We start from the raw sequence: 20507 nt of genomic DNA, 5'->3' as shown, positions 1-20507 counted from the left end.
GAGGTTTATATATCATGAAAAGGGGATGCTTATATATCATGTTGCCATTAAAATATAGCAGGAAGGAGGGTTGGAGGGGAAAACAAAGGAATCACGTTGAGCGGGGAATAGTTTCTGCAGTCACAAACAGTGGTTCATTTTGACTGATTACACTAATAGTGAAAAGTATTTTCATTATTAGTGAAATCTTAGTGGATCATTATAGATCAATATTTCATGTGCATTTATTACATCTCCTTTGTGCAGGTATATAATATATCAATCATGGTTCTGTTGCTGTTGTTCCACTGAATGTCTGTACCTCTGTTCTGATACAGCAACTTTTTCAAAGCACATTTTAGTCATTTTTATAATAATTAAAAGGGTTTAGAATTGTGTGAAATTAAAAGCACCATAGCAAGGGCAGTACTGTGCGCCCTCACACTGCCCTTGGTGCTGGCTTGGGGAGGACAGTAAAAAGTGGCTGCTGCCCACAGCCATGCGATTGCAATTGTGATGCAGTGGCAACTAGAAATCATAACTGTCCCTGTGCACTGGCACCCAGCAACAACCTATGCTGCTGGAAATTAATATTACTATTAAAATGCTCATATAATAAAGAATATAAAAATGCTAGGTGACTTTTTTTTCCCTTCAAAGAAACAAAGAGGAGGAATATTGCATTGGCTTTGAATGATGATAATCACTACAAACATACCAACTTCCCAAAAGATCTTTTGATAATGTTTACTGAGTGAACATAGCACCTGCCTCTCTTGGGGCCTGATTAAACTGAAAGAATTATTAAACTGGGGAGTTATTTCATTGGCTTCAGTGGCTATTGGATTAAGTCATGGTGCAAAACCCTGGTGTTTATCTTTTATTTCCAGTGGAGGGAGATTTTAAACATGAAGCAATAATTGCTCATGTCTTCAAGAAAGATAAATTATCTATTTTCTTAGTTCAGTCAGGTTCTGGAGGCTTGCCACTTCAACTTTCTGGGTCTTTTACAACATACTCCATGATGTTCAAATAACGTCTTATTATTTAAGGGGTAAAGTACATTATCACTGATTAAAACTGAAACTTTCACTATACAAAGGTCAGATAATTTGGAATTGTTTTGCATAGCATCCTTAACTCTGCTCCACTGTGTGTATTCCAAATGAATCACAGTGCAAAACGTCATGATCTTGTGATAAAGTATAAAAAGCAATAGACTAATAGAGGAGACCTCATTTTACAGAAAATCCTCTGTGGCTTTAAGAACATTGTTTATTTTTACAATTGAAGTAATAAAATTGTTTAACTGCTCCTTGTCCATCTTGTTTGACAGGCAAAGCAAACACAGCTTTCAAAAAAAAATCAACTTGGGGAAAATATGGTCCCACTGTACAAGATGCCTGTGAATTGCAATAAAATCAGGGGGAATTGTGCATCAAAACTCCAGAGAACTCTCTTAAAATGTACCCTGTAGCATTTCAGCTGTCAGTTTTAGAAGTAACTCTTCTGTTTGTTAAGTCTCCAAAGTCACTGGGATGCCTGCTGCCTTAATATTCCCAATGTTTTCCATAAAAACCAAACTTCTTATTTTCTTTAAAGACAACAATAATCATGTCAGTGCCTTTGGACATAATGTCCAAGGCTGAGCATGTTTTTAAAATTAATCTCATTATTCTATGTCAGACATCTCTTCTCTTTTATCAGTTGAAAAAATAGCCTCCTGTAGAGAATCAAATCTTTTATTTATCATTTCAGTGTTGGCTACAATTAAATTTGTTATTTTAAAGAAGTTATCCTCTCACTAAAGAGACATAAAGGAAAAAAAGAGGCTTCAGTTAAAAGGACACATACTGTCAACATTGTTAGTCTTTGAAAGTTCCCTCATATTGTATGTTTTATCTCAAGGACTACAATACATAAATTATATAAGCGTGTGGATATATGTATTGAATAATAATGTTAAAACTTATTGTATCTTACCCCAGCAAATTGACATTATATTGGCTATCACCTAGCACAAAAAAGTGTATGCGCAGATTATAGCTTAGTTTGAAAAAAAGTTTTTGAACAGAAAATGTATCAGCCATACCTAAAAGTTTATTAAGCTTGACTTGTTCAATAATGCAGTGTTCATATTCTTATTCAACGGACACACAGAATTTAGCAAACTAAACCAATAGGCTCTTTCAGAATTTTAGAAGGGTTCTGTAGGAGCGGGTCCTGCAGTGAAACTTGCTTTATCTGCATAAATTCTAAATATTGTTGCTCTGGGGTCTATCAAAGTGTAGCATGGAAGACATAAGGAACTAATACCCACCCAGTCCCACATCAGCATAGGCTAGGTTACTAATAGCTATGTGGTACCTAAAAAGATGTGATGCAAAACTTGTCTGTATATCAGTGGACACCAGATCAGTCCCTGTTAGGGATAACCTACAGTTTAATCAATCCCTAAACATATGAACTGCTTTATTTATGTTAGACTTTAATATTATGTTAGCTACCACATTTTGACACCATATTCATTATGCTAGTTGAAACAAAACCTTCTGACTTCATTTGCTTGGCTATCAGTGTCTGATTTTCCCATTAATTGAAACAGTAGTGTAACCCGGGGTGGGGGCAGTGAACAGGCTGCTGTGGTACCTGGCTGCAGGCGATGCCCCCATGTGCCAGTGCTGCCCAAGGCACAAGTAGAACTACACAGTTATTCCTCTGTCTCCTATATTGGAATGTGTGTGTGTGTGTGTGTGTGTGTGTGTGTGTGTGTGTGTGTGTGTGTGTGTGTGTGTGTGTGTGTGTGTGTGTGTGTGTGTGTGTGTTTCCTTCTCTCCTCTCCCCCTCCCATAGCAGAAAATTACTGGGTAGGGATAAAATGAATAGAAAGGCAACAACAAAAAAATCAGATGTAAGCCCCAACACAGAGAAGCACTAAAGCATATACTTTTAGTGTAAGAGTAGCTCAAATGCAAATACCAGTACTACTCAACTGATTAAACTTAAAGACACTAAAAGGTTTAGCTTGGTCATTTGTAGCTTGTTTTAACTTAAAGCCTGTTTTACTCAATAAAAAGTGGGGAAAATCTTTCCGCTCTTTTCCTGTAGATTTTAAGTAGAGCAACTATTAAAAATAGTCCTTGTAAGTATGGTTGTAATTAGGCTTGGACTTTACTTTAAGTTTTGGGGGTCTTTTTTCCTCCCTGACTAAGCATGCTGTGTCACAAAAAAATTCCAAAAAGTATTAATAAAGAAGCAGAACACTTTATTATTGTGAATTTGCGTTATATTTCAATTCTGGATCTAGATGAATCAGTGTCTGTGGAGACAGCCCTGTGGTAACACTATTATTTTTCTGTTTCCTCTTAGCTTGAAACAAACAAAACGTTTCATGGATATCATATTCAACATGTGGGTTCCCCCCCCCACCAGACCCAGCATGATACAAACAGGGTTAGCATTGTCCTTCAGTTGATATTGGCAGGGTTAAACTTTTACTCAAATTTTAAAAGCATTCTTAATATGCTTTGAAATGATACTCTATTTGTCATAATTTCACATAGCAAGACTGCTTGAATGCTGACACACAATTTTACCTGATGGGATTTTGTATTGTAAGAATATTTATGAGGTTTAAATCAGACTGAGGCGGAGTGTTGCACAAATGTTAATAAGGTGTATTAAGGTTAGTTTCAATATTTAATTCTGTTATTTTCATGTGTTTGTGGGTTTGTCAATGTCTTAAATACTATAAATAAAGTGTTAGGTGGGGTTGGGGTTGCGGGTGGAGAGGAAGGCTCATGATACTCAAACATACATATTAGGACTAGACTGTCCTTGGCACAGTTCTGAGTAAAGGGTTAAGAAATATGACCTGAAGCTTTCTGCCATACCTTTCTTAGTTAGGCCATGTCTACATGCAGATATTGAATCCAATTGTTGCCCTGGGGAGTCAGACCAACTCTCAGGATCTTAATATTACGCTGTTAGACAGGAGGGTGTAACACAATTGCACATATACAAAACACACACAAATCAATTAGGTGCATACACACACACACTACCAGCTCAGGCACATACACATCCAAACCAGCCTAGGCACATGCATACTTATCACCAATTCAAGCACATACACTATACACCCCAAAATTTAGACACAGATCACTAATTCGTATATCATGCACACAATGCCATATGTGTGTGTGTGTGTGTGTGTGTGTTTATATATATATATGTATACACACATACACACATACTTACACTAGCAACTCATATACACACATATTCAAAATAACCAGTCTAGGTTCATGCACACCTATCACCAGTTTAAGCCCATACACGCTACACACACCACATTTAGACAGAATCAGTTACCAGCTACCAGCACCTGCACATCCATTACACATACGTGGATTACTAATTCATATACCACACACACAATGATATTTATATATGTGTATATATATATGTTTATTCACTAATTCACACACATACCACCCACCTACACATACACACAGGTGAGTTCCTAAGATATGTATCTATGTATATTTGTGCTTGGTGTACTTCGGATACCTGGGGAAAGCTTAAGGTAAGAAAGTAGAAGTGTAGAGAGTTAAAGTTACCAGGACCGGGATTAGAACTTGTAGACTACAGGGGCCTGGGCTGAAGAACTGAGGCTGGGGGTAACTTTAGGTTAATTGATTTTAATTGATTAAAAGACAACACCCAAAGCCTGCAGAACAGGGAAACATGCCGGCACAGAGTCTGGGACTGGAGCCAGAGGTAGGGGGGAGCTGAAAAGGTTGGTGCTGGAGAGGGAAAGTGGGACTAAGGGAAAGTGTGAGTGTTAAAGAGGGTCTCTGGGTGTGGGGGAGCCAGAGGATGGCTCCGGGGCAGCCTGAGAAGTCTGGGAAGCTGCAGGAGGGGGTGGGACAGGTGTTGGAGGTGGCAGTGAGCCAGAAGCAGGAGAGGGAGAAATGAGAAAGAAGTTGAGGGGCGAGGAGCAGAGATTGGAGCAGGGCCAAACCATAGTAAAGCAAAACCCAACTTAGGGGTCCAAATAACAGTTTTATTACACAGACAACATGCTACACAGACCCATGAAGTTGTTGGTTCACACACACACAAGCACTCACAATGATAGCAGGAGAAGGAGACTCAGTGGAAGGGTTGGAGTCCAGGTAGAGAAGAGAAGCAGAGTCCAAGTCCTCGGTTGAAAAAGGGGCTTGGGGGTGATAGCTACCTATCCAGGCTGGAAAGAGGTCCTTGTCCAGTAGGTGTTGTCCAGAGGGGCGTCACCAGCAGGGCCTCTGGGTGGATAGGTGGTGTGGCATGGTGCTGGTCCAGATGGAAATGGCGTTCCCACTGGGTCTGTCTTCACTGCCCCTTTTTATAGGAGTAGACCTTGTATGACCCTACTGACAGGAGGCATGCCCAGGCAAGGGTCAGCCCCTGGTGTACTGAGCATGTGTGCTCCATGCAGGGATGTGCAGTTTCTGGTGTCTGTAATGGTGAGAGTTGCTGGTTTTGCAGGGTCCTTTGTCTTTCAAATGCTGGTCTTGTCTCTGTTCCTGGATGAGGTCCGTGGTTCCTGGGTGAATCAATGCAAGGTGATGGCCCAGTCATTACAGGCCATTCAGTAGAGGCCTGCTACCATTGTATTTCAATCATTTTCAATCACACTTATTCATCAGGGAACCAATTTACGGGGGAGGGATACGTGACTCATACAGTTGCAACATGGGATGCCCAGGCAGAGGGCAGAAGATGGTTTGACATATAAAATGGAAACTTGACATGACTTTGGTTCACTTACAAACACAGACCTAAACCATACACTATCCATATGAAACAATAAAAATCAGTATGAAAATGATAATAATACAATATACAACAGTAAAAATCAATACAAACCTAATAATAATACAGTGTACAACAGTGGATATCTAAAACCAAAAACTTGCTACCAAAATAAAAGTGTTTAAACCTTATCTTACATCTTATCTTACATATACTTATCTATAGGGAAAAGAGAGGGAGAGAAAAAGTCAGAAATGATTGGGGAAGGGGAGGGAATGCATATTAAAATAAATAAATAAATAAAAGAGAAACGGGGGGTTTCGCTACACAGTGAATTTGTTGTATGTTCAGTGATATAACTATAATGTGTCTATTAGATTATGTTATGCTGATTTGATGTGGTGCCCTTGTCTTGCAGAGGCAGATCCAGGATTTGGCAAAGAGGGTACAGGAGCAGCCACCACCAGTGTGAAGAGACAACACCAGAGGAGCCTCTGGGGACTTTTTAAAAAATGCCCAAATCAGGTAAGAATCCCCTCGCTTCACCTCCATGCTCAGAGGTATGTCCTCTCCTCCCTTCCCCTAGCTACTGCATGTGGAAACTTCAAAGCCCCTCCTGCCTGCTCCAGGTGGGCTACAAGGGGGCTGGGCTCAGCTGGGAACAGTGACAACAGCAGTAGCAGAGATTAGCAGACAGTGGGACCCCCCCTGCCCATTGCCTCTGGTTCTGTCAGCATTCCCAGCTGAGCTTATCCCCATGCAGCCTGGCTGGAGTGGGTAGGAGAGGGCTTTGAAGCTTCTGCATGCAGTAGCAAAGGAGGGAAGTGGCGGGGGGCATGCCTCTGAGCAAGAAGGGACGGAGGGGGATTCTTACATGCTTTGGGCACTTTAAAGAAGTCCCCAGTGGCTTCCGTAGTGTGATCCAATCCAAAATGGGTGGTACAGCCGTGCCACTGTACCCCACTCTGGATCCACCCCTGTTCTTTTGCATCCATACAGCTAAGTGCTACTTCAAATTTCCTACCCAGAATGCTGGAGTGGTTATCCCAGAGCTGTAATTGGATGCCTGAGTGCTCTAGGTAGCAGTGGTAAATGTGGCAACATCAGGGGCTGTGGCTGACTATTGTGGGATTGTCAGCAGCTGTGATGGCAGTAATACAGCAGGTGCATCTACACATGAAATGAGCATGGCTGAATAAACTCTGGTACAGTTCATGCTGGAGTTTATTGCTCCAGTGAGCAGCATTTACACGTGTGCCTAGAACTGTATGTTAAGCCAGGGCAGCACAGCCTTGGTGGGCAGAGTCCCGGAGGGTCATCCTGGCAGCCCAGACCTGCTCTGACCTGGCTCATCGTGCTGCAGAGGGGCTGGCTGGGGCATGAGGGGCTGGCTGGAGCACAGCAGGCAGCCTCTGCACTGAAACATCCTTGTGCCCCAGCCAGCCCCAGTCGCCATCTACATGTGCATTGTGGCAGAATAAAAAACTGTGTACTATCCTACAGCAGAGTTAATTAGTTTACTCCTACCTAATAGCGCCCTATATGTAGATGGTGATGCTATACTGCAGAGCTAATTAGTCAACTTTGCAGTAAAGTGCACATGTAGAAGCACCCAGCTTCTGCTCTTTTTGCACCACCCCCAAGGTCACTGCCTGAGCCTGGTGCCCTGGTCATCTTCTCTCACTCCCTTAATTATGCTACTGAGTTATCCCATGGTTTAGTGTTCTGTTGCCTACCTCTATACCCTGTTTTGTTTCTTATAGTCCATTTTGTGATGTCTGGTAGAAACTACCTGACTTTTAGAACTGGGGAGAAGGGAGGTCCAGACTTATAAATTCTCATGATTCTTCTTTTTGGGGCCATAAATTTTGTCAGCGCCACCTTTTGGAAGGTTTCACAGGCAGCATGGAAGACATGACCATGAAAGATATCAGTACAAACAGGATGATGTGCATGTACTTTCAATCAGGTAGGCATATGGATTTGGTTCTGTAATCTAATGTGTCTTTTGAGATCCGGTGATCTGGCTAATGGAGGAAAAACAGCGGCAGCAACAGGATTAAATTAAGCAGTTATTTCTGCAGAATATATATCTGGTGTAGTTTTTCACTTCTGGGCTTAGCCAACTATCACTGGCTTGGCAGTGATGCATATAGGAGATGACCAGCAGTGGGGACAGAACTTCCAGATGACAAAGGTCACTTTCCCTGAAATTTGTGTAAAATTCTCATGAATTTCAAATCAGTAGAAGGCTAATGTTAGAGTTGCCCTTGATATGAAGAAGCATAATCATCTACAATTTTGCCACCCCTGCTAAACAGTTGGATGAATCAATTCTCTGGGCTGTCATAATGGAGATTTGGAATGGTATGAAAAGGGTGCTTTGTCATAAAGCTTAACAATATGGAGAAGGTTATTGTAGTGTAACAGTGGTGTTGTAGCTGTGATGGTCCAGAAATTATGCAAGAGGCAAAGATTTCTTAGGTTGATAATTATCTTTTATTGGACCAACTATGAAGGTTAGAGTTAGAAGGTCATTGATAGTCTTGCATGGACAAGGTTTCCAAACTGCTATTAACAGGACATACATGATTATTTTGCTGCCCACACTGAACCAAATCTTTGTTTTCTTATCAAACACTGGATGTTAATAGAGAGATAGAAACTGAATTCCTGAAAGCATTGTCCATCTCCTGACAAATTAATTGTTGTGAAAGAGCTGTAATGAGGTTGATTAATATGGTGGTCCCAGTATGGTGCATTCTTATTTTTTTGCAGAAGATTGACGAGTTGTACTTGACCTTTCTAATAAAAGAGACTCAATTACATTGCCTCTGCATCATGTCCCTTTCTAGGGCCAAGTGCTACATTTTGATCCTGTGAGAATGCTCTAGAAAACCAGCTCCTTCCCAACTGTGCCTTCACGGCCCTTTTGTTGGGAGAAATTCAATAACCTCTCTGCCTGCTTCCTCCCCGCCCCCCACCTATTATTCAGAGGTTTGTCAGCCTCTCTGTGGGTGATAATTTCCCTCTTCATGCATGCTGTCATGTTACAGGCAAAAGCACAAATACTTATCGCTCCCCTCCTTGTAATCTTAGTGCCAACAAAGATAAAACGTTTCTTTTCCCGCAATTTTAGAATGCCATTTTCATCTTTTCCTGCTCTAGGAAAATGTTTTCCAAATAACTTCCCCCAGGATATGCCCCTTGTAACAAAGGAAGGATGTTTAGCTGTCTCTTGCTGGCTTCTGATGTGTGGGTGAATTGAAGGGGTAGCATTCTGCAGACTGGTAGTTGCATGCTGTAGCCCTGAGGCTGTTCTTACAAGGGAGGGACCTTTTGAGGACTCCTTTCAGGGTACACAATGGTTTGGTTAAAAAAGATAGTAGGCAAACCAGTAAGATGGCATTGCTATTGGTTATGAAAATGATGTCCCTTCCAGCTGGTGCGTGAACATAGGGGAAAAACTGGCCCTACCTTCATTGCCTATGTGCTACCTTCAAGGCTCCTGTCAAAAGAGTCCCACTCATTTCCTTTCACTCCGGGCTCCAAACCATGGACTGAAATCTCTCTCTGAAGATTTCAAAACTGGTGGTAGCAGGCATTCTCAGTGTCCTCACTGCTATATTTCTGGGTATGGAATGTATAAAACAGGTGGAAACAGCTTAGATTTTGTTGGTGGCCTTAATAGCAACACATAATTTATACATATCCACTACTTCACAGGCCAGTCAGTCCCAAGAAAGTGATTTTTCCCTTCAATATGTGTACCAAAATAGAGAAGTATCTTTGCCTTATGTTCTCCTTTATTATATCTACAGATCAGCATAAAATCACTGCAATATTAATGCAATTCTGCAGTAACTATTCCAAAGGCAAGTACCTTATAATGTCTTTAAATCTTCATGTATTTTTAAAGGTCTCTGTAGCCTAATTTTAGCCATTTATGACCTGAAATTCCAACTTTACTAAAAACTGAATGCACTAATGCAGGCATGAGTGCCACAAGTAACACAAGTAGCCTCTGTGTGTGGCATGTGGCAGACTGAGGAGGGGCCAGGCAGCACAGTGGCATATAGGGTATGGCACAAAGTGAAAAATCAGATCAGGCATGTAGCACAGGGCATAGAGCAGAAAGCAGAGCAACAATTTGGGTAGGGGGGAAATTAAGAGAGTGGTACTTGGAGAAAATGTGGGGCTAATTTGTGACACGTGCAAAAAAATATCCCAGGCTCTAATGAAACTGTGAGCCAATACATCTTTTCTGATGGGTTTTCTTTTTCTGTATCTGTTACAACAAATATAGTAAAAATTCACTTCCACAGCTGGCAACAAAGGCTAAAAATATATTTATGGGCTTTTTAAGAGACTTTGGCATGAGATATTTGAGCAGAGGCTGATCACTTAAGTCTGATTTATTTAGTCTCTTCAAGTGCATACGTACATACTAAGTTGACTTAAAATAAGGTGACTATATCAATTTAAGTTATGTCAGAGCATACACATGTACATCTCCTTGACATGGTGGCAACTCTCTTGTGAGGTAAGTCAACTTAACTAATGCTACTCTAGGTACTCCACCTCAGAGGTGTATTATCATGCACCACATTTAAGTCGGCTCTGTGCCACATACGTGTGTAAGCTCTGACAGTTAAGTCAACTTAAAAAAGTTAAGATGGCTTAACTGTCAGAAAGTTAATACATGTATATGAAATTCTATGTCAGACTTCTTGGCTTTGAGTGATTACTGAACAAAGTAAGAAAGTACCCTTAGAGAAACAATGGAGTAGCTAAAATTCTTAACATAACTGAAGCAGTCAGGAATAGAAAGGAATAATAGAATGCAGTTTACACAGTATTTCATCTCTACCTGCGAGCAATGGGTGACAGTATTAAATAAGACAGAAGATAGCCTTATTTCTGACAGTAACTGGTTCTGAAGCATTTAATGTTTTTTAATGCTGTGGTGTTAACTCAGGCAAAGGAGGTTAACTGTAAAATTGTATTACAAAAATGTGAGTACAGTGCTGTGTTAAAATGAAACATACATGAGATGATTTTTAAACTTAAATTTCAAGAAAGGTGGAAAGTAAATGTCTGTTAAGCTTCAGATTAGTCAGAATCTTGCAATTTTAAGGGCTGACTACCTAAGGGAGCAGACAGGGATCTGAGACAAAATGCGATCACTAAGGGCATCTTTACAAGTGCTCTAGGGTATGGGTGTGCAGGGGAGGGGAAGAAGGCACTTTAATTAGAGCGGCTCTGATTAAAGCACCCACAGCATCATGTGTATTCAGCATCCCATGTTTGGCAATAGGAGTGGGGTACTTTAAAGCCCATTCAAGAAGCTGTAGTTAAAGCGCCCCCATTGCCATTTTGAAGTGTAGGGATACTGAATACGTGTGCTATGGAGCTTGCTGGAGCATGTGCTCCAGCAGACTTGAATAATCGAGCCTGCTCCAACGTTTGCTAATTAGCATGCATCACAGCAGACATCCAGTACCTGTATAGGTGCCATAAGATTATTGGATAATCCAGACTAACCCTTTCGAGGAAACAAGCTCACTGCAAAGTGGAGCTACCCTGGTCTGAAGAGAATTACTGAAACCTAACACGTCAAATAATTTGTTTTTAAAAAACTTGTGTGTAGACAAACCCCCCCCCCACACACTTTAAAGAAATCTAATTAATATAACATTGTACTATTTCCAAATAGTCAAAGCTTCAGACACCACTGCTTGCCATAATAAGCTATAATGTCCCTCACAAGCTATAATGTCCCTCATATAAATTCAGCTGTGCTGTCTGGTATATAAGAGGGACAAAGATGAGTGAAGCAAACGTCTTTTCCTGCCAACTCACTCCCCACTTATAAGCAGTATATAGGGGTGCAAGATGGACTTATCTATGTGCATTGAAATTGGATGTCCCTGGTGGCTCTTGGGGAAAGTGTGAGATGAGGGGGTTCTAATTCTACTCTATCTGGATTTGAAGTTCAAGTCATTCTAGCCTTTGCATATATTATTACTAAATATTTTTTGCAGATAAGACCTAGAGTGAGTTATCTTGAATCCTTGGTAAATGGGGCACATGCAAATGTTATGTCTTTAAATGTTGCCAGATGCAGAGTTGTACATTTAGGAGCAGAAATATAGGTATGTAGGCATAGTTATAGGATGGGCAAGACTGTCCCAGAAAGCAGCGATTCTGAAGTTAAATTTAGAACTCTTGGTGGATAATCAGCTGAAGATGTTTGCAATGCAAAGCTGTGGCTAAGGGCTAACATGTTCCTCAAGTAAAAACAATAAACTCCTGAGAAGGAATTAGAAAGTTACATTGCCTCTGTACTTGGCAATACTCCTGAAAGTGTGTCCAGTACTAGTGTCCATACTGAAAAATTGGGGAGAGTTCAGATAAGTCAGAAAAACAACAAAAAGATTAAGAAAACACACCATCTGTTTATGAAAGATTCAAGAAGCACAATTCATTTAGCCTGACAAAGAAAAGGTTAGCAGGCACTTGATCACAATTTTTAACCATCTACCTGGGAAACAGACATTTGAGGATAGAGGGCTCTTTCACTTGGACAAAAGCATAACAAGATTCAGAGCCTGGGAGTTGATGCTAGAAATAAGGTTTAAACTTTTAAAGAGGGTAATTGTCCATCAGAACAATTTAGCAAGGGTTGTGGTGGATTCTCTATTACCAGCAGTATGCTCTAATTCAAAAAAACAATGGATGGGATGTATGGAAATCCTATGACCTACTTGTGTATTCAAGGAGTCAGTTTAAAAGATCACAGTATAGATCAGCAGGTCAAAATGGACTAATTTATGAAGCACACCATCTTCAATATAATGACCGCAATGTAATTTATAAGCACTGGTAAACAATGTCTCAAAACAACCCCAATTAAAGTATCTGCACCACAGTTACTGCCATCATTTTTTTTCTGAAGACACTTCTCTTGACACAGGGTATGCTACACTGCAGCATAGCATAGATGTACTTAAGCTAGCTTTAAATTAGCTACTTTGCGTTTTATGACAATTGTACAACTGAAAGACCAGTATGTCCTGAAACCTGCCCTAGAGATGGGGTAAATATTTGGGCAGTTAGCCCATTCTGGATTCCATACTACACCTGCTATGGCATGCCAACAAGCTAGTTAAAGCTACCTCAGATAGCATCTGACTGCGATCTAAATATATCATTAGTTCAAAGTAGCATACAGGATTTGGTTGAATATGTGAGTGCAGTTGACTTGTAAAGTAACAATGACCACAAACTTAAACAAAGTCAATATTCTGGAATGGAGCATTCACTTAAAAATGTACTAATTTTTAACCATAAGAGTAACTGACAAGAATTGTGGTAGATTCTCTGTCGCTCTACATCAAGCTTTGATGTCTGGGTTAGCAAGCTCTAGTGTAGTCACAAGTTGTTGTTCTTGATGAAAAAATAATGGAGTGAAATTCTCTGGCCTGAATTAAGTTGAGGTCAGGCTAGATGAGCAGAGTGATCCCTTATGGACTTAAAATATATGATTATTGGAAAACCTTTCAATGTAATGCTTCAAAAATGGCATTTATTTTTCAAATCTAAAAGCTAATTAGGTATAATCTTAAAATAAAAGTTAAGGACTTAAAATTCTTAGAATCATTTCAGAAGCTAGTTAAGCATGTCACATCATAGTTGAAGAACTTAATCATGCTCTTAGAGAGCAAATGAAAAGGCAAGAAGCCGCCAAGATTTTTAGCAGTGAAAGCTTAAATTTAGGCTTCTAAAAAGCTAGCCTCAAAAGAAGCAGACTGATTTTATGATTTATTTATTTATTTATTTATTCCCAAAATTGCTCAGCACCCAGTAGCTTCCACTAATCCCAACATTAGGTAAGACTTCACAGTCTGGGTGCATCTACACATGCCCCTATGGTACCATTGCTACTGCACCATCATTTAGTACTTCCCTTTGGAAGTATTTAATGATGTCGCAGTAACAGCCTGTACTGTGGCGTGCTAGCAGCGTGTTGTTATTTTTAGATGATATGTCGCTGTAGCAGTGCGCTAAACAAGGGAGTGTGTTGCTACGGTGAAATCATGTCACATGTAGACGCCCCCAGGTGGATGGAATAATAGTCTGAGCTATAGTTATATCCCTATTTGGGTGCACAGGCAGTTTACAATCTATCTTTGTGTTGCCTAGTTTTCTGTGGGAAATGTATATATAGAGAGGATGAAAGCTTAGGGATTCAGGTTTCCATATATGTGGTGTAACATAGGAAAGTATTCTTCCTTCCTAAATAATGTTTACAGACTTTATGAAATGCAGATTTCTGACTCAATTGTGTAAATACACATAGCATTTAGGAGTATTTTAAAACCTGTGTTTATTTGCACAACAGGAAAAAAAAAGTCTCCAAAATGTCATTTTGGAGAACAAAGCCATTTTGAAGTTCTACAAGCATAAAAAGCAGTCAAAACCAAGAAACGCTTTTCTTAATCATCAAACAGAATTTTCTGAAAGTGTGTAAAGTATAGCTACAGTGAAAATTTCTTGGTGCATCCAGTTTTTAACCTGGAGTGAATTCATACAGCCTAATTGTAAGCCTTTGAATAAGAGCACACTATAATTAACCTAGTTGTCAATAAAGGCAATTTTCAGGATCAAGACTCTTCAGCATACTACAATTCTAAATGCTTTAAACTTCTACCACTGCAAGAACAAACCTTTTATATAAAAGCTTTATAAAAACTTTTAAATCTGCAATTCTGGGAACTTTGCCTATGATCTAGAACTTATGTATGGTAGCTGTTTTCTTCCTCTGAAATGTAAACAGGCTATCAACTATAATATAATTCTAGGAGTCTCTGTACTCTTTATCTCCAAGTTTCTTCCATATAAAACAAAATCCATTTCTAAAAGATGATACCTGTAAAGTAAAATTATTGACAGTAGCTTTTTTTTACCTGAAGGACTGTATATGCTTCTGTCATTTTGTGACTGAGAAATATTGAAGCAATACAAATTTATTTTCAGAATTGCATCTAAAAGAACCATTGGTTTAGTCTTTCCCCTTTGCTTACCTGTCTGTATTCAAGACAGGCTAGTTTTTCCTCTGTGCTGTCTGTCCACTTCTGGGGGAAGCACCTGCTGTCATTTCTGGTACATACAAACAGAGAAGTTGGCAACCAGTATGGACAATTGCTGGGAAATTTCTGTTCAGCCTCTGTAGTCCTGTGTTGGAGCATGCTCACTTGCTTTATGAGGATGGCTTGCATGAACCATGCCTGGCACATAGGAGTTGCTCATTACAGGCAGTATATTCAGAAAATGTAGTTACCAGTCCCTAACTAATGCCCCAATGAAGCATCAGGGTTATAGTTTTCAGATTTCTAACATGGTCAAATTTGGATCAAGGACAAGAATCATAGGAAAATAGGGCTGGAAAAGACCATTTAGTCCAGTCCCCTGCTCCAGGCAGAGATCTGGCATGCTTTGCAGACACCCCTGATACCTACCTTTTTTGTCAACAGAGGGAGACCCTGGTACAAGCCTACCTCGAATGCGCCAGGTAGCAATCCCTCTTTCGTCTCCTCTAAAACCTGCTGAGGTTCTGGCTGCCCTTCTCCCCACACCTATTCTTTTATGCACTCCCTGCCTGTGGCCCCACCAAGCCTTGGGGCCTCCTGGTCAACCTCCTCCTAGCTCTGGCCAAGCTGGCCATCTACAAGACCAGGTAGGAGGTCCCTGCTCAGTCCCCACCCCTCCATCCCTTGTTTTGAACCTTGTAAACCTCGCTCCTATTCCTGTTTTCTTTTTTGTCCCAAGAAATTTGTTGTTGAGTTCTCAGTGGCCTCCTGTTTTAAGGGGAGCTTATAGTTCTACATGGTGGGCCTAGGCCCACATTCCCCAAGTGCAACAAAGAGACCTGCTCAAGGCAGGATCCTCCCTGACTCAACCATCCCAGGTAAGTGTCTGTCTGACCTGGTCTTGAAAATTTCCAGGGATAGAGATCCCACTACTTCTCTCAGTAGCCTGTTCCAATGCTTAACTAGCATCCTAGGCAGAAAAACTTCCGAATCACCAGACTAAATTTAGTCTGCTGCAGCTTGAAGCCATTGCTTCTAGCCCTGTCTCCTAGAGCAGATGTATCAAAGATATGGCCCATAGACTGGATCTATGCCATGGTGCTGCCCCTGGGTCTTCGACTGGAGCTGCATACCATGTAGCATGTCCTGGATTGGCCTGTGTAGGGCCAGGGCTGGCATACTGCATACAGTGCATGGTGCTGGGCCCAGCTAACATGGACAGTCCAGACTGTAGACCTGCCCCACAGCCCCATGGGACCTGATGAGTTATATACCCCTGCCTTAGAACCATAGAAAAAGTCTACATCCATGCTTATTATAATGGGCCTATTTGAAGGCTCATATCAAATCCCCCCTCAGTTTTCTCTTCTCCAAGCTAAAGCTAAGTAATCCTAGTTGTTTCAGCCACTCTTTGAGTCATATTTCCCAGGCCTCTAACTCATTTTTGTTGCTTTCCACAGGGCTCTTTCAAATCATTTCACATATTTCTTGAAAATGTAGGGGTCCAAAACGGCCTGGTGCTCCAAGTTGAGGCCAGCATTGAATACAGTGGAAGAATCATTTCCCTAAATTTGAAAGTAACACTGCTGTTAATACAAAGTGGTAATAGTCAGGGGTGCACACTTCAAATCCTTCTACACTTAAAACTTTGTCAGGGGTATCCCTTCTCCAGTGCACCAGGACCCTGGAAATTTTCAGTGAAATCATGGCAAGAGATTTTTTTTCATGTTTTCCAAAATACATCTTCCCTTAATTTTGTTCTTGGAAATCACTAGCTTTGTTGAAGTGTTGCAAAAGAATTCAGCTTTATAACCAGCTTAGAGAATGTTAACCTTATCAGTGAAAGCAGGGTAATATAATAAGTAACTGAAAACAGGATCTGATAATAGAAAGAAAGACCACCTTAACTAGTAGCATCATTGCCAATTTTGCTTTTAGTAAAAGCAGCAACCAACATAGAAGCTCTTTTTTATAGCCATTCTAATTAAAGTGTTGCATTTTGTTTACCTTAAGCAATCAGCACTTGACATCTCCAATGAAAATGAAGGTTTTTTCCAGCTCGAAAAACATGTATTGATCCTAAATGCTGTTGCATATAGTCTACCTCAAAAGTACAGTTTCGTATCCTGTTGTTTACTTTTTATTAGCTTGAAGTCAAGATTGGATATTATCAGATCAATGATTCTACACTGAAACTTCTAGAAACCTTCAGAACAGCCAACAAATAACCTGACTGTATAATAAAAGGGGGGAGGGGAACGGGATGGGATGTTGAAGGAGGGGAGGGCGGGAAGTGAGACACTACACTGTGTGAGTGTGATGGGGGGAGGTGCAAGACTGAGACCACAAAACAGTTAAATGCAAATGGTCAATTAGCAAAAGAATATTTTGCTATTTTTTCAAACAAATGATTTGCCATTGAATGGAAAAAAGCAGATTCACAGCGTGAAATTAGAAACTTTTGAGAATTTAGAATTTTTCCTACTGATGCACTGGATAACCAAATAGTCCTGTTGAACCGTGATACTTTCTTTATAGTTTATGACACACCAGATGGCATTGTTGCATAAAGCTTTCTGAATTCATTTTTTAAAATGTACAAACATTTTTTTGTCTCAGAAGAAACGTTTGTTCGATTAGTTCTCCTGTGATATGAGCTTTTGAACAGAGAAGCTGCAGCATCAAGGGAGTTTGCTTTCTGCCTTGCTCTCTGATGGAAATTCTTCAGGCAGCGTTGTTTAGAAACTGATGGTATCGTCGCTGAGATTCCTGGTACGTTGTTTGACCATCTCTGTTCTAGGGCTGGTATATCTGTCTAAAGTACGGTTTTGTATCCTGTTGTTTACTTTTATTAGCTTGAAACCAAGCTTGCACATTCCCAGATCAATGATCCTGCACTACTCTTAGATTTGGCAACATTGATTTCTCTTTTTTCCTTTTTTTCCCCTTCTGCTGGGTAGCTGACTTGAGACGCACCAGCATGCTCTGCTTTTCTGCTAAGAGGTCGCAATGTTGCCAGAATGAGATACTGGTATAAGAAGAACAGACAATAGTCCTTTCCTAATATCTAATACTCTGTCTAACATGAAGATGTGAACCGTAACGAGGAGTTGCAAACACAGGCTGGACAAAAGTCTCCCAAGCAGCTTTCTCCCACCCTAACCAGATTAATATGTTCTGTCCCTGTTTTGTTTTTAGATAATAAATCTGAGTTGGGCATGCTACTGATTTGCTTCACTTTCAGCCCCCACTACTTCCCCCCCCCCATCTTCTTATAAATAGAAGAGAAATGTGTGCACCTTGTGTGTTTGGGGGGGTGGGAGTGAGGAGAGACAAAGTATGGATATACAGTTCACAAGGACAGCTGAGAGGTGCCAAGGAGCTCTGGAGAGTACCTGACTCCTTACTCTAATAGATTAGAAAGCTCTACCTAGTGAAGATTACTAAATTCCCAACCTTCTTTCTCTTCCCCCTGCTGCATTTTTTTTTCCCACAGGAGACAATGCTTGGACCCTTAATTAGTTGTTTTCAGTGGGGCAACAATCGTTAGTTTACATTCTGAAAAAACCAACCAAATCAAAAAAGAGATATATAAAGGGTCACTTTTTATGGTTGTGAAAAAACAGTAGTATTAATACTTACATTTGAATTAGGCTGAACTCTGAAATTCTTGCAAATATCTCACAACTTTGTGCTGTTTTGATTTCTTCTTCAATGCTGTAATACCCATCTTCTTCCTTCTTGGCCATATTCTATTTCATGGTTTTATTATTTCTATTATAGGATAACCCACAGTGCCGTAGCAAGGGGGGGCAAGTGGGGCAACCGCCCCGGGTGCTGAAGTGAAGGGGTGCCAACAGCTGCTGCCCGGCTGGGGGGGGGGCAGCTCCCGGGCAAGCATGCGGTGGGGGAGCGGTGAGTGGCCCCCTAGCTCTATGCACAGGGCGAGGGTGGGCTGCTGGTGCAGGCTTTGTCCTGGGCACTAAACTTTGCCACAGTACTCATAACCCATGTAAACTTAATTAGTTACCATAGCTGTGTGGTCTACTCTAATCTCAGTGAAGACCTACTGCTAAAATCTTTGTTTAATGCTAAAGTTCCATAAGAGGGTTATATGCCTTCCTAGAAAGGGCAGGTGAAGAACTAGGGAAATCTACTTTTAGTTAGGTAAATGCAAGTCATTTCTTGTAACCAATGAAGCAACAGTAAGACTTAGTCAACAAAAGCACACTAGATACTATGTTCATGGTTTTTTATTTGTATGGGTTTTTTTTACTAAAAATGGAATGTGGCCTTATTTCTGCATACATTTATAAACATGGGTAATATGAGTGCAAGTACTTTTGTTGAATTTAGAACTATATTATTGGTTAAAGTAGTTTTGTGAATTTGCAGGATTGGACCCAAAACGGACAGCAAGAGGTTCAATTTACATAAATGTGAAACAAGGACAGTAATAGTAGTAAGAGGGCGGTGGGGGGAAGGAGGGGTGCCTTGCAAGTGGAATGTAATGATATCGTCATCCACGAAAAGCAGTTTTCAAAATTCCTGCAGCAAAATCAATCCAAAATCAAAATGATCACTTTGCTTAAACATTTATGAATTCCAGGGATAAAAGTCAACTTGGACACGTTTTTAATGGAATCCAAAGAGGCTGACTCCTTTAGAGGCAGGAAAATCATCAAAACTCTTTCCAAACTTCAGTCACGTAATCTTAACAGGGATTTTACTGAAGCCCGTGAGTTTTCTTAGCTACAACATATTTCTATTTCCATTTCCAGGTACAGGAGAACCTTTTGAACTCTTGGTCAACCAGTTTGGTCTAGGCCAGACATTGCCACTGTGTTCTAGCTCTCGCATGTTCTACATGAAAAGGGTCAGTGGTCTTTCTCCAGGTCCTATATCCATTTAACAAAAAAACAGGATGAAAAAGAATTCACTGGTACTTATTTCAGTTTTAACAAGACCAGTTGTGTTTTAGTAGCTCTTTTCTTGATAGAGGTGTCTACTCTAGATTATTGCTGAGGTAGATAGAGTGATTCAGGAAAACTTACTCTACTGTTACCAATTCTGTCATGAAACAAGAAGATCAACTCTTCCAGGATTGAATATACGACAATACAAGACTGGAGAGACTATTTTATGTTACTGAGTCTTGCCCCGCACTACTGCAGGTAACCATGTTCTATAATTTTATATGCATCTTTAGGTAATGTAGTACCTTTCTTATGCATAACATTAACTTTCTAAAATAACAAGAATAAAAGGTGAGCATGAGCAGTTATAGATGGTTGGTTTGGAAAAACGTGTTTGCATTGCCCTGTGTGCCTCCTAATGGTAGTTTTACACTGGGGGGAAAAGAGCCACAATCTGTTCTTGGTTAAAATCATGATGTAAATTTGACAGTAGCTTGTTGAAGGCTAAAAGATTCAGTAGGAAGGTGTTGGGAAAGCAATTTTTATGTTAGTGTTACTATTTCTGTTAAGTAATTTAATGGAAGCAGCAGCACCATGAAAACTGTCAGCCAGAGCTTAGATCTGGTAACCTTCCAGACAAGCTTTATAGTCTCTCTCTTCCAGACCTGAGGGGGAATGGACTGGCTGAGGGGCTGAGCCTAATTAGCTGCTGGGTAATAAC

At 40.4% G+C, this 20507-nt stretch overlaps 1 protein-coding gene across 1 annotated transcript in view; it reads left to right on the top strand.

Moving 5' to 3' along the window:
• Window positions 1-19188: 19188 nt before the first annotated feature.
• CDH2 (cadherin 2) overlaps window positions 19189-20507 on the top strand; it is a 191498-nt gene continuing 190179 nt past the window's right edge. Inside the window, exons 1-3 of the mRNA XM_025214267.1 lie at window positions 19189-19192; window positions 19480-19608; window positions 19652-19746. Coding sequence (XP_025070052.1) covers window positions 19189-19192; window positions 19480-19608; window positions 19652-19746 — 228 coding nt within the window. The remainder of the gene's footprint in view (window positions 19193-19479; window positions 19609-19651; window positions 19747-20507) is intronic.

This window comes from Alligator sinensis, unplaced genomic scaffold, assembly GCF_000455745.1.
Source record: "Alligator sinensis unplaced genomic scaffold, ASM45574v1 scaffold117_1, whole genome shotgun sequence".
NCBI lineage: Eukaryota > Metazoa > Chordata > Crocodylia > Alligatoridae > Alligator > Alligator sinensis.
Note: the sequence above shows the minus strand (reverse complement) of the source record. Positions and strands in the feature narration are given on the sequence as shown.